The following is a 13720-nucleotide window of genomic DNA, read 5'->3' as shown; positions in this document are numbered from 1 at the left end:
TTTTTCTTCATAGAACCCAGCTTCTCGGATTATTTGCTCAGCATGAAGGTTGAATACGTTTGGTGAAAGAATACAATCTTGTAGTACACTTTTCTTTTTGTTTTTGTTTTTTTTAAGTGTCAGAATTTAAATTTTATTTCGCATTGATAGAAATCTTGAAAAAGATTTATATTTTCCCATGTTACAGCACAATATTTCAATACAATAAAGCATTTACCATAAAGATTTTTCTGATTTGTATAACTAAAGGATTTATATTCTTCAGAGTAAAGGAAAATTTGTTCATAAATGATTGTACATAATTGCAAAATCCAGATATACATATGGCTTCATTAATAACTTTCTACATAGTGTATCACTAAATTATTTCCATTATCAATTAGCACCCATTTATAAAGATGCATTCCTGATACTGTTCTGATCAGCAGAAAAATTAACAGTTCAAAATAACAAGCATACATTTCTGTTATATATTAAACTGTCTAATAACTACAACATATGTATAGGGTTTTAACTAAACTTTATTGTCCATTAAATGTTTTCAAATAATTTGTATCAGCCATCTGAAATTATTGACTAAAGTAAGTTTCAAGTTAGTTCATTGGCAGATAGAAATAAAGTACATTTTTCTTAAAAATTACTAATTTTCTATAGTAATTGATTTCAGACATATTCACAAAATAAATAAACTCTGTGCTACAAGACCCATCTTAGACCAAATCATCTAAGAGTGAAATAATAAGTATTTTATAACATATAATAGTTTATGACCTAATTCTTCCACATGATTATAAAAAACAAAACCTACAGAATTAGTCCTGTAACATGGATTGAAAATTCACATGGATTTCCAACTAAATAGGTCTAAATTTTGACTAAGGTACAGTTTCAGAAATAAGTACTTCAGAGGTTTTAAGTGATGTCTCATTTCTTTATATAATTATAAATGCATTTAAAATACCAAATGTCTGTGATTTAGAATGTCAAATTACAGCAGATATCTATGGCAGAGAGGCAATATTTGGTCTGTTATAAAGGATGATACAGGAAGAATACATTTGTTTTCTGAAGAGGAAAATGAATATTAAACAAAAGATAAAAAAAATAAATAAATAAATAAATAAAGTCTATTCCCCAAAATAAAAGGGCCAGTAATTGAGAAGAACTCAATTTCGTTGACATGTAAAAGCATTATTTCTACTATTAGAAATAATGTAATACCATCTCATTCTTATTTTGTATTACAATCATTGTGTATATATATATATATATATATATATATATATAGAGAGAGAGAGAGAGAGAGAGAGAGAGAGAGACTGTATGGTGACTAAGCAATTTTGAAATAAATCCATAGTGTAAGCCACAGCATGCATAACTCGTTTATAACTGTTCATTTATACATGAACACATTTTCAGTAATCACACTAATAAATTTCAAATAATGTAATAAAAATCTTGTCATGATCCACACAATCGAAGTATGAGTATTCCAGAACACTTAATTATACTTATGAGGAACCTGGACCTGGACCAAGAGGCAGTTGTTTGAACAGAGCATGGGAACACTGAATGTTTTAAAATTGGGAAAGGTGTGAGACAAGGTTGTATTCTTTCACCATACTTACTCAACCTGTATGCTGAGCAAATAATCCGAGAAGCTGGGTTCTATGAAGAAAAACATGGCGTCAGGATTGGAGGAAGACTCATTAACAACCTGCGATATGCACATGATACAACCTTGCTTGCTGAAAGTGAAGAGGACTTAAAACATTTACTGATGAAGAGCAAAGAACACAGCCTTCGGTATGGATTACATCTCAATGTCAAGAAAACAAAAATCGTCACCACTGGACCAATAAACAACGTTCTTATCAAAGGAGAAAAAATTGAAGTTGTCAAGGACTTCATTCTTTTTGGATCAACTATCAACACTCACAGAAGCAGCAGTCAAGAGATCAGACGATGTATTGCATTGGGCAAATCTGCTGCACAGAAACTTTTTAAAGTGTTGAAGAGCAGAGATGTCAGCTTGAGGACTAAGGTATGCCTGACCCAAGCCATGGTATTTTCAATAACCTCATATGGATGCGAAAGCTGGACAGTGAATAAGGAAGATCGTAGAAGAATTGATGCCTTTAAGTTGTGGTGTTGGAGGAGAATACTAAAAGTGCCATGGACTGCCAAAAGAACCAATAGATCAGTTTTGGAATAAGTGCAGCCAGAGTGCTCCTTTGAGGCCAAGATGGCTAAACTTCATCTCTCCTACTTTGGACATATTGTCAAGAGGGAACAGTTGTTGGAGAAGGATGTCATGCTAGGTAAGATGGAGGGTCAGAGAAAAAGAGGAAGACCCCCAACGAGATGGATTGGCCAGGTGGCAGCATTGATGGACTCAAATGTGGCAGAGGTAGTGAGGTTGGCCCAGGATCGGACATTGTTTTGTTCTGCTGTGCATGGGGTTGCTATGGATCGGTTCCAACTTGATGGCACCTGACAACAATGACAACAACAATAAAAATCTAGTTACAGTATTTATTGTTTTACTGAATTACTTTTGAGAAAAACATGCTAGGTGTTTAACCTATGTAATACTAGTATATTCTGAATCATAATATACAAACACATCTAGAAACTGAAAAGATTGAAAGTTTTTTATGAAAAAACAATATTTAGTCTGTCATTGGCGTGTATTTGTAGAACATTTTAACACTGCAAACATGAGAATTTCAGAATTGGGCAGGCACATAAACAGTTTCTACTCTATATGACGCGGGTGTACTTCCACACAAGGCCTCTTAGCAGCAGGCATCAGTCCACAGGAGGTAGGAGCTTATCAATGAACTGCTTGACACCCATCATTTCCTGTTTACACGAACGATGCACCATGCCTTCATAGGTCTTAAAGGTTACATTGGCTGGATTTACTAACGTTTTTAGTATTTTCACAGTAAGAGACCCAAACATTAGGGGAACTAAAGGGTCGCAATCTCCATGGCACTGGAGAATAGAAATAGCTTTATTAACTCTATTGATAGGACCCTGTGGAAATGAGGACCTCAGTGGAAGCCAGCAACTGAGCCTGATGACACCTGCTAATTTTTGTCCTGTGATAAGAGCAGTATATAAAGACAGAGTTCCTCCCTGAGAAAATCCTCCCAAAATAATTCTGTTAGAAGGAATTCCGTTCTTCACCTCTTGATCTATCACAGCGTTGACGTTTTCTGCTGCTTCTTTGATTCCATTATCATCCTTCTGTGAATCTGGTGAAAGTCTAATAATATCAAAATAAGAAGGCACAGTCATTTTTATATTTAACATAACAGGTGTAACTGGTGCGTGTAGGCACAGGCATCATTCACAGATGATGCAATGCTTTTTCAGAAGTTCAGCCTCTTTATATATATATATATCTTCAGCAAGGTCACTTTCTTGATTTCAAACTCAACTATTTATTTTTTAATATTTTACGTGGCATGTCTGTGCACTTGGAATAGGAATGGCAAGCTAGTTTGACGAGCAATCTCAGTGCTGATGCTTTTCCCTGAGCTTCCTATACTTCATGACCATATCTGAGTACTAAGTCTGTCTCCCATAACTTAATTAGAGCTCATAAAAATAATTTCTAACAAGGATGAGCATTTACTACATATGCCAAGCATTGAGCTTGACACATTATCTATTCATTTAATCCTCGCAACAGCGCTTTAAGGTAGATTCTAATATTGCATATATATTCTAGCCTGTTGCATCAAGTTGATTCTGACTCATGGCGACTCCATATGTAACTGGTGACAAGAATTTCAGAATTCACTTGATCCATGGTGGCACCTAAGAGCATTACAACTACCTTTGAGTAAAACTAACCAGTAATGCTCATCTAAAAGGTGTCTTCACCAAAGTCAGGCGGGATTACTTATTGTGCTTCATGGATATATTTGAGAGGGGGAAATATTTGCCATCACAGAGCCAAGCTTCTCCATTTCCTTGTTATATTGACAATCACCACAAATAAAGCTGGTGCTATGTTTCCCTAAGATCCTACTTAATTGGAACCCACTGCGAACCACAAGGCAACAATTTAAACCCACCATCTGCTCCTCAGAAACCATATAATATATATGGTCACTATATGTCAGAACCGACTCGACAGCACTTAACAATAACTAGATATCACTTTGACAAACAACCTCTTCAACTGAAGGATCATAAAAAAGAACTGAAAGCCCATAGAATTGTACAACACAGAATAAACTCTACTATAAACTATGGACTTTTAGTTAATAACAATTGTATCAACATTGGTTCATAAATTGTAACAAATGTACTATACTAATTTGTCAGTAAATAATAAGGGAAACTGTATGTTGAAATGTGGCTGGAGAGGGACACATGAGAATTCTCTATACTTTCCGTGCAATTTTTCTGTAAACTTAAAACTGCTCTAAAAATCAAGTGTATCAAAGTAAAAAAAAATCTTAGTAGAGAGTGACAAAAAAAGAAAGCCTACAATTCCCTGTTCCCTGGTCTATTTTGCCAGTGTAGGCAATCAACTCAGACAGACTGATGCTTTCAAGTGGACTATAAAAGGTCAGAGTCATTTGCTTTGCTTCTGTTAACATTAGATGCTCACAATTTCAGCAGAGTACATGCAGATCTTCTCTTAATATTCAGTAGTCCCAAGCCTAATAACCTTTCTCATAACTGTCAATTCCTCAGACCCTACAATCCCAAAAAGGACATTTGGGTTTGCCGTACAGGAGCCAAAGAGGCTATAATACAGCTCAAAAAAGTACTCAGCCAAATTGGTATAACCTCTCTACCTGAAAAGGAGTTTGTATGAATTAGATGAGCCAAGTTTCTCTCCAGCTGTTCACTAAATGGTCCCCTTGTAGGCTCACTGCATGTTTTTGCTACCCTATGTATCTAATTTATTACTAAACAGACACTAGGGAAAATTGGAGTCTAGCGTTTCTGAAGCCCCCTAAAGGAGAGAAGCCTTATAGAAGGATGCTATATGAGTAAGGTCTTTAAAATCACACTAGCTATTTCGGAAAAATCTCAAAGGTATTTGTAATTTTGCCTGTAGTTCCTCCTGATTCCAAAAGCTTGAATTACAAGCATGATTATAAAGCCTTTCTTAATATCCAGCTGTTAAATATTTTATTTGGCTTCCTTGGCTTTTGTTAATTCACTTTGGTTTCTCTGAGTTTCAGTGGCCTCAAAAATGTAACATAACTGAACTTACTCAGACCTCTGTCTTTGGTTGCATTTGGCTGCCTAGGAAATGAGGTTCTTCTCAAAACTAAGGTCTGAAAGTGTTTTTCTATTCTGCTATCATGCAACCAAAATGTGATGGCATTCTTTTTAAAAGCTTTGTAAATAATAGAAATTATTTCAAATTAACAGTTTCCAAAGAAACAAGGGCATGCTCCCCTTTTTACTTTCCTTTTAAAAAGTGAGTTCATTTTTATAGGTAATTTTCACTAAATCAGTGTTTAATTCTAAATTGTTAGTTGTTTCTCAAGTTATCACATAGGGAAAACCTTGTCCATTTTCCTACTCACAACACAGACCCTCCAAATCTCCCTCTGTCCCCTCCTCAACTTGATCCATGGAAACCAAAACAGTTATCCCTCTTTTTAAAGCAGTCTTTGCTCAGAGTCTTTTATGAATCCTAAATAGAGATCTTTGTTATCTGAACTACAAACCCAAAATGTTTGAAAGGGAAGAGTGGAGAAAAAAAATTAATCTATATACTATTAGTGGTAAGACTGTAAGTACAGGTGGATCATAAATATAGAGGGGATATAGAAGCATGAAGTGCCTGGCATACAAGTGTGTGTGTGGGGGGGGGGGGGGGAGGTGGAATCCCCACAGAATAGTTTTCATCTTGTCTAGATGGGTATGGTGAAAAGAGAAGGGGATAGGATTTTTTTTATATATATCCAATAATGAGTAATTGTTATCATGACTAATTGCGATTGTCACAACTGTAAAGGTGGAAGTTGTGTAACAAAAAGGGGGAGTAGTTAATTTTACATTCCAGGATCAGAGGACTCTAAGACAATCAAGGGAGAAGAGCATGAGCAGAACTTGGGACCCTAACCAGAGAAGCAGCGACACCAGAGACAGAGGTGGGGTGATGACATGAAGAGATAGAGCTGCTGAGGTCTCTAGACTCATGGAAAGAGAAAAGTTGTGTGCTGGCGGGCAGGAGGCTGGCTTGCAAAATGTGTCTTTTGGGTGTTTAAATTATTGTAAATTTCTGCGTGTTTTTGCGTACATCAAGGGAGAAAGGGGATAGAATAGAGGCAAATTCTGTTGGTCAATTGTGCATGGAAGGGATTGTAATCATTGCAATGAACGAAAGTGTAATTAGTTAAGTACATCGGTTTTCTGAAATGTAAACTATCACTTAATTCATAATAAAACATTTAAAAAAGAGAAAGAAAGAATGAGAGAAAGGAAGGAAGGAAGGAAGGAAAGAAGAGAGGGAGGGAGGGAGGGAAGGAGGGAGGAAGAAGGAAACTTCATACTTGTGGCTAAGGCTCAAAATGACAATGACAGCCTTGACGTCATCTTATCAGTTCCACCACTTTCCCTCACCTCTGACTTGCTTTAATTTCTAATTGCTAAAACTATTAAGAGTCAGAAGTTGCAATCAGGAAATTCTCTGCATAAAACACCAACATAATATATGTTCAAAGCTTACTGTAAGTGCTCAAACTTGAAAACTTTCCAGAGTGTGTCTTCTTATCTACTCTGCCCAGTGTCCCAGGCTCTTGTTGTTATTACAGTACCATTGAGTTGAAGCAGCTGGTGGGTCTGAACTGCCAACCTTGCAGTCAGCCATCCAGCGCTTATCCTATAGTGCCTCATGCAGAAATATTGCACCCTGTGATAACTGTTATCAGCATTTTATATGGGCAACTCATAAAAAATGGTTATTCATGTATGCTGCCCTGTGGATGTATTAACTTTCACCCCTGTCTCTCCCCAATATTTTAGGCCAAAGTTTCATAAATCCATAGTTTGTTTTCCTAGTAAATGTAAAATACTCATAATACAGCAACATACAAGGATATTTATAATATTAGAATAATGATGAGTAACATTCTACATCCAGACACTGTGCCAGCCATTTTGCTTGCAGAATCTTAATTGTTAAAACAACTTTGAGAGCTAAGGACTATTACTATTATTGTATCTATTTTACAGATGAGAAAACTGTAGCACACAGAGATATAGGAACCTGGACACTGTACTCAGCTAATAAATAGCAGGAACTTTGACATCTGTGGATTGTGTTCCTAAAGTCTTCACTCCCTGGGATATTGTTGTTAAGTGCTGTCAAGTCAATTCCAACTCAAAGCGACCCTATATAGGAGTTCCAAGGAGCAGCTGGCGGATTTGAACTACCAACCTTGCAGTTAGCAGTCCAGCACTTATCCTACAGTGCCATACCAGGATACCAACTCCAAAACCCTTTATGTAATTTCCAGAGCCCTTGAATAAGTAGAGAGCCCTAGTGGCACAGTGGCTAAAGCACTTGGGTGCTAACTGAAAGGTCAGTAGTTTGAACCCACCAGCCACTCTGTGAGAGAAAGGTGGGACGTTCTACTTCCATAAAGATTTATAATATTGGAAACTGTATGGAGCAGTTCTGCCCTGTCCTAAAGGGTTGCTGATTCAAAATCAACTTAATGACAGTGGCTTATGGGGTTTGGGTTTAACCAACTGCTAAACAGACAATTTCCTCTTTAATCAAGTAAATCATCCACACTCTGGAAAACAGTATTTCTTCAATTTAGATCTTTTATTCTCCACTATTCTCTCGCCTTCATTGTTTTCAAGTCCCAACTCAGCTACCTTAGTTTCCTAATATTGCCAGAACAGAAATACCTTAAGTGTGTGACTTTAAAGAAAGGAAACTTTTTTTTTTCACAGTTCGAAAGGTTTATAGTCTAAATCAAGGTCTGATTGATTGTTCAGTTATTTTCTTTTTGGTAGTCCTAGAAGTTCCTTGGTTCTTTGCCTTGTAGATAATCTCAAACGGAATCTGTCTTCTTCCTCTATGTGAAAATATCTATGTCTAATCTACTCTTTTATAACTCAAAAGTAACTAGATTTAGAACTCATCATACTTGAGTATGGTTCCTCTAACATAACAAAGAAAAACCTATTTACAATTTGGATTATATCCAAAGGTATTATATTCCAACACATATTTTAAGGGACACAACTCAATCCATTATATCCTAGGAACCTAACCAACCTCATTTTCATTAGTCAACCCAGGAAATTTATAAAGAAACTTGCTGTTGCTGTTTTTATGTGCTTTCAATTCAATTCTAACTCATAGCGACCCTGTATAGGGTTTCAGAGGCTGTGAATTTTGGCATAGTCAGTAAAGCCCAAGTAAACATCTTTCTGCTATTCTCTGTTTTCAACCAAGGTCCATCTGACATCTGCAATGATACCCCTAGTTCCATGTCTTCTTCTGAATCCTTGAAATTCTGGCAGTTCTTTGTCAAGGTACTGTTGCAACCATTCTGAATTATCTTCAGCAAAATTTTATTTGCAAGTGATATTAATGATATTGTCCAATATTTTCTGCGTTTTGTTGGGTCACCTCTCTTTAGAATGGGCACTAATATGGATCCGTTATAATCAGTTGGCCAGGAAGCTGTCTTCCAAATTTCTTGGCATAGGTGAAGAAGTGCCTCCAGTGCTGCATCAGTTTGTTGAAAGATTTCAATTTGTATTCCTTCAATTCCTGGAGCCTTGTTTTAGGCCTATGCCTTCAATGCAGCTTGGACTTCTTCCTTCAGTATTATTGGCTCTTGATCATATGCTACCTCTTGAAATGGTTGAACATCAACCATTTCTTTTTGGTACAGTGACTCTTTGTATATCTTCCATCTTCTTTTAATGCTTTCTGCATCATTAATATTTTCCCATAGAATCCTTTAATGTTGCAATTCAAGGCTTGGATTTTTTTTTCTTCAGTTTCCTCAATATAAGAAATGTTTAGAGTATTCTTCCCCTTTGGTTTTCTAACTCCAGGTCTTTGCAAATTTCATTATAATACTTCACATTTTGTTCTCTAGCTGAACTTTTTAATTTTCTGCTCAACTCTTTGACTTCCTAATTTCTTCCATTCACTTTAGCATCTGTGCTGGAGAGCCAATTTTCAGTCTTTTCTGACATCTACTTTGGTCTTTTCTTTCTTTCTTGTCTTTTTCTTTTTTTTAAGTTTTTATTGTGAATTGAATGGTAGTTTACATGGGAGAACATCAGTTTTACACCATTGTTTCAACAATGATTACAATCTCATCCATGCATCATCATTCAACAGTCTTTGCTTCTATTCCCTCTGGGTTGTTTTGTTTTGTTTTTGCCTCATGGCCACCAGCACTCAGTCTTTCTCTTTCCATGAGTCTAGAGTCCTCAGCTGCTCCCTCTCTCTATGTCCTCGTCTCTGCCTCCATCTCTGATGTTGCTGCTTCTCTGGATAGGATCCCACATTCCACTCATGCTCTTCTCCCTTGATAGTCCTAGGGTCCTGTTTCTGGGCTGTAAAATTAACTACTTCCCTGTTTTGTTATAAATTTTCTACCTTTACAGTTGTGACAATCACAATTAGTCATGATAACAGTTACTCACTATTAAAACATAAGAATATTATCCCTATCTCTTTTCACCAGACCCATCTAGACAAGACGAAAACTATTTAGTGGGGACTGTACCTTCCCCTGCAATCTCTGAAACTAAACTCCCTCTTGAAAACTTGTAAGCCAGTCACTTCGTGCCTTTATTGCCCCTCATTTTAGGTAGTCACTGTCTAAGTTGCCCGCCCCTATCTACCCTGTATGCAGAGGGTATAGGATTGATACTTGATGTGAATACTCCTTCCCTCTCAGTTGGTATTTTGAGCTACTACATCCATAAGTATAGGTCAGTTCATCAAATTGTAGCAATTTATTCTTGTTTCCTTTATCAAAAGTTGTTTGTTTGTTTTTTATCTTCCTCTAGTTGAGTTCTGAACATCAAGCCATTGAGGCTAGGTCAAATGGGTACTATCTGCTAGTTTGGGCATTCTTATGTGTATTATATACTTATACATATAATATAATACTTCATATTAGCTAGATGCTTCACTCTCAGCTCTAGCCCTCAGCGACTATATCCTTGTACATGGGTTCAGGAGTCCCCAGGTCTCACCACACTTAGGACCAACCAGCCCTTCCTCTTCTCTCTCTCATCTTCTGGTCAATGGGAGTTTATGGAACATGGTTGAACTCAGTCCATTTCCTCATTGCTGCCTTTCCCCCTCATCCACTCACCAGTAGACCGATGTGATCACCAGCAAGCTTACATGCCTGCTCATGTGTTTCCTTTGAGTTTCAGTCTTGGAAGGGGATTTGTCTTGAAGGAACTTGCTTTTTTGCCTTGATGGCTCTTTGGCAAACAACTTACTTGTTCTTGTAGTAGCCAATCAGACTGCCATTTTTATTTTGGATTTTTCCTGCTGATCTTTCTTTCAAAAAGTAACTTCTGTTGTTCTAGCTGTTCCAGGTCTTTCTAATGACCTTTTACTTTCTTCCTGTATGATATCACCCCACAGCTCTTTAGAGATGGTCTCTAAATTCAGATGAGATCTTTTCAAGGTCATATTTTGATTCTGGTGGACTTGTTTTTGATTTTCTTCAGCTTCAGCCTGAACTTGCATATGAGAAATTGATGGTTGTTCCACAGTTAGCCCCTGGCCTTGTTTTGGCTGATGATACTCAGCTTTTCCACTGTCTGTTTCCACAAACGTGGTCAATTTGATTCTTGTGTAGTCCATCAGTTGAGGTCCATGTTGTTTTAGAAAGGTATTTGCAATGAATAAGTCATTGGTCTTGCAAAATTCTACCATGGTGAGGCTGCTCAAAATTCCAACCAAGTAGGGAAGGATTCTCCATAGCAAGGATAAAACATGTCTCCTTAGTACACTGGGCTTATAGGGATAGACAATTTGATTCCAGCTAACAAAATTTGGGTGGTTACAAAGGCATGAAGTGGCTGGCTTACAAAATTTCTTGAGATTGCTTAGTGTCAGAATGCGGGGAGTAAGACAGAAACCCAACTGAATCATTTCCTTCCTATACAGATGGGTCTGGTAATGAGGGTGATAAGACTTTATGATAGAATTGCGAGTAATTTTTTCAGCTCTAATGGCGATTGTCACAACTGCAAATGTAGAAGAGGTGCAACTAAAAGGGGGAGCAGTTAATCTGTTATCTCAAGAACAGGGGACCCTAGGACCATCAAGAGGGAAGAACATGAGAGGAGCAAGGGATCCTGACCAGAAAAGTGGCGACAACAGTGATGGTGATGGAGGCAATGGCATAAAGTGACAGAACAGCAGTAGACTTTAGGACCATGGGCTGAGAAAAACAGCATGCCTGCAAACAGGAGACTGGCTTGCAAAATGTACCCTTTGGACATTTAAACAAATATATATTAATAAGGTGGTATGTGTACACCAAAAACAAACAAACAAAAAGGTAATAGAGGTAAATGGAGGGTATTGTAATCATTACAATGGTCTGCTGGATGTAAAAATGGTGATCTGTCCTGTAAGCCTTCACTACTCAGTAAAAACACTTAAAAAAAAAAAATTCTATCATGGGATCTCCAGCATCATTTCTATCACCAAGGCCATATTTTCCAACCACTGATACTTCCTCTTTGTTTCCAACCTTTCCATTTCAATCACCAGTAGTTATCACTGCATCTTGATTGCAAGTTTGATCAATTTCAGAACGAAGGATTTGGTAGAATTCTTTAATTTCATCATCACTGTCTTTAGTCGTTGGTGTGTAAATTTGAATAACACTGGTATTAACTGGTTTTTCCTTATAGGCTTTTGGATATTATCCTATCACAGACAGCATTGTACTTCAAGATAGATCCTGAAATGCTCTTTTTGCCAATAAATGTAATGCCATTCCTCTTGGATTTGTCGTTCCCACATAGTAAACCATATTATTGTTTGATTCAAAATGGCCAATACCAGTCTATTTCAGCTCACTAATGCCTACATATCGATCTTTATGCCTTTAACTTTGTTTTTGACAACTTCCAATTGTCCTAGATTCATACTTCATACATTTCATGTTCTCATTATTAATGGATGTTTGCAAATGTTTCTCCTCATTTTGGGTTGTGTCCTATCAGCAAATTCAGGTCCAGAGAGCTTTACTCCATTTGTATCATCATGGTAAACTATGTTTTGAGAAGGAAATTATTTCCAAGTCATATTTTGAGTGCCTTCCAACCTGAAAGGCTCATCTTTGGGCACTATATCTAACAACATTCTGGTGCTATTCATAATGTTTTAATCTTTAAGCACTATGTCTGACTATGCTCTGATGATAGTCATAAGGTTTTCAGTGTCTAACCATTCAGAAGTACTCTACTTTTTTCTAGTCTGTTTTAGCCTGAAAGCTCCACTGAAACTCATCCACCATGGGTGGCCCTGCTGGTATTTAAAATAATCATGGCATAGCTTCCAGCATCACAGCAACATGCAAGCCACCACAACAAGACAAATTGACAGACAAACAGTGAAAAGAAACTTGGAAGAATTTAAATATCATTTATCACTACACATTGTTGTTGTTTTTAAGTGCCATCCAGTCAGTTCCAACTTATAGCAATCCTATATGGGGTTTCTAAGAGTGTCCAATGGGTTTGAATCACCAACCTTATAGTTAACTGTTCAGTGTTTATCCTACGGAGCCACACCAGGACTCCAGTAACTACATAATACAGTTCACAGAGCTGGTGTTGCAGAGGCCGAGGAGGACTTTAAAAACGTGTTCACTAGACAGATATTTACTAGGATCCTGCTATGTGTAAAACATGATTTCAGGCTTTGGAAGTTAAAAGGAAGCAGTTCTTGCCCTTGGGGGTTTGTTTCCTGGTTGGAAAGACAATAAACAAAATACACAGGAAAAAATTCTCACTATGTAAGTTGGAAATGAGAGTTAAGGAAAAGAATACAACAGGGAAAGGGAAAAAGGAATGTGTGAGGGCTACTGTTTTTAATAGGTAGACTTCACTGAGAAAATTATGCTTGGCACAATTCATGTAAAAATCTGAATTGATGCATCTAACATTCACTTCTATGCAGTTGTTAATTGAGTACCAAATCTGTGAACCTGGGTGGAGGATGGATGTGGAAAAAAACACTTTTAAACAACTTTGATTCTTTAATGTACACAAACCCTCATACTTAGTAACAATATTTAGGGTGTCTTCACCATATTTTCCTCTATATCTAGAGTATTTGAGATCCCCAGTATAGTGCTGTAAGATAAGCATTGTACTGCTAAACACGAAGTCTGTGATTCAAAGGAAACCCTATAAGGGGTTGCTATGAGTTGGAACCGACTTGACAGCACTTAACAACAATAGCACAGCCTCAGGGTGCAGTGGTGGTTCTGTGATTGGATTCTTACCTTCCATTCCGGAGGCCTGAGTTCAATTCCCAGTCAATGAGCCTCATTTGCAGTCGTCACCCAGTAGAGGCGTGATGAATAGATTTCAGAAGAGCTTCCAGAAGAAATTTAATCTGCTTCTGAAAATTATCCAATGAGAACACTATGGTCTGATCTACAACCAACCAGATGGCACAGTACCAGACAGCCTTTCATTTAGTCATCCA

At 37.2% G+C, this 13720-nt stretch overlaps 1 protein-coding gene across 1 annotated transcript; it reads right to left on the bottom strand.

Annotated features, from left to right (window-relative positions):
* Positions 1–2811: 2811 nt before the first annotated feature.
* On the bottom strand, positions 2812–12208 carry LOC102842946 (acyl-protein thioesterase 1-like). The gene is made up of 2 exons (XM_006873240.1): positions 12187–12208; positions 2812–3335 (listed from the first exon to the last, which is right to left on the bottom strand). The coding sequence occupies exons 1-2, from the start codon at positions 12206–12208 to the stop codon at positions 2812–2814; spliced, it is 546 nt and encodes a 181-aa protein (XP_006873302.1).
* Between the last annotated feature and the right edge of the window lie 1512 nt (positions 12209–13720).

This window comes from Chrysochloris asiatica, unplaced genomic scaffold (genome assembly GCF_000296735.1).
Source record: "Chrysochloris asiatica unplaced genomic scaffold, ChrAsi1.0 scaffold00231, whole genome shotgun sequence".
NCBI classification, from domain to species: Eukaryota; Metazoa; Chordata; class Mammalia; order Afrosoricida; family Chrysochloridae; genus Chrysochloris; species Chrysochloris asiatica.
This window is presented reverse-complemented; position numbering and strand designations above follow the sequence as displayed.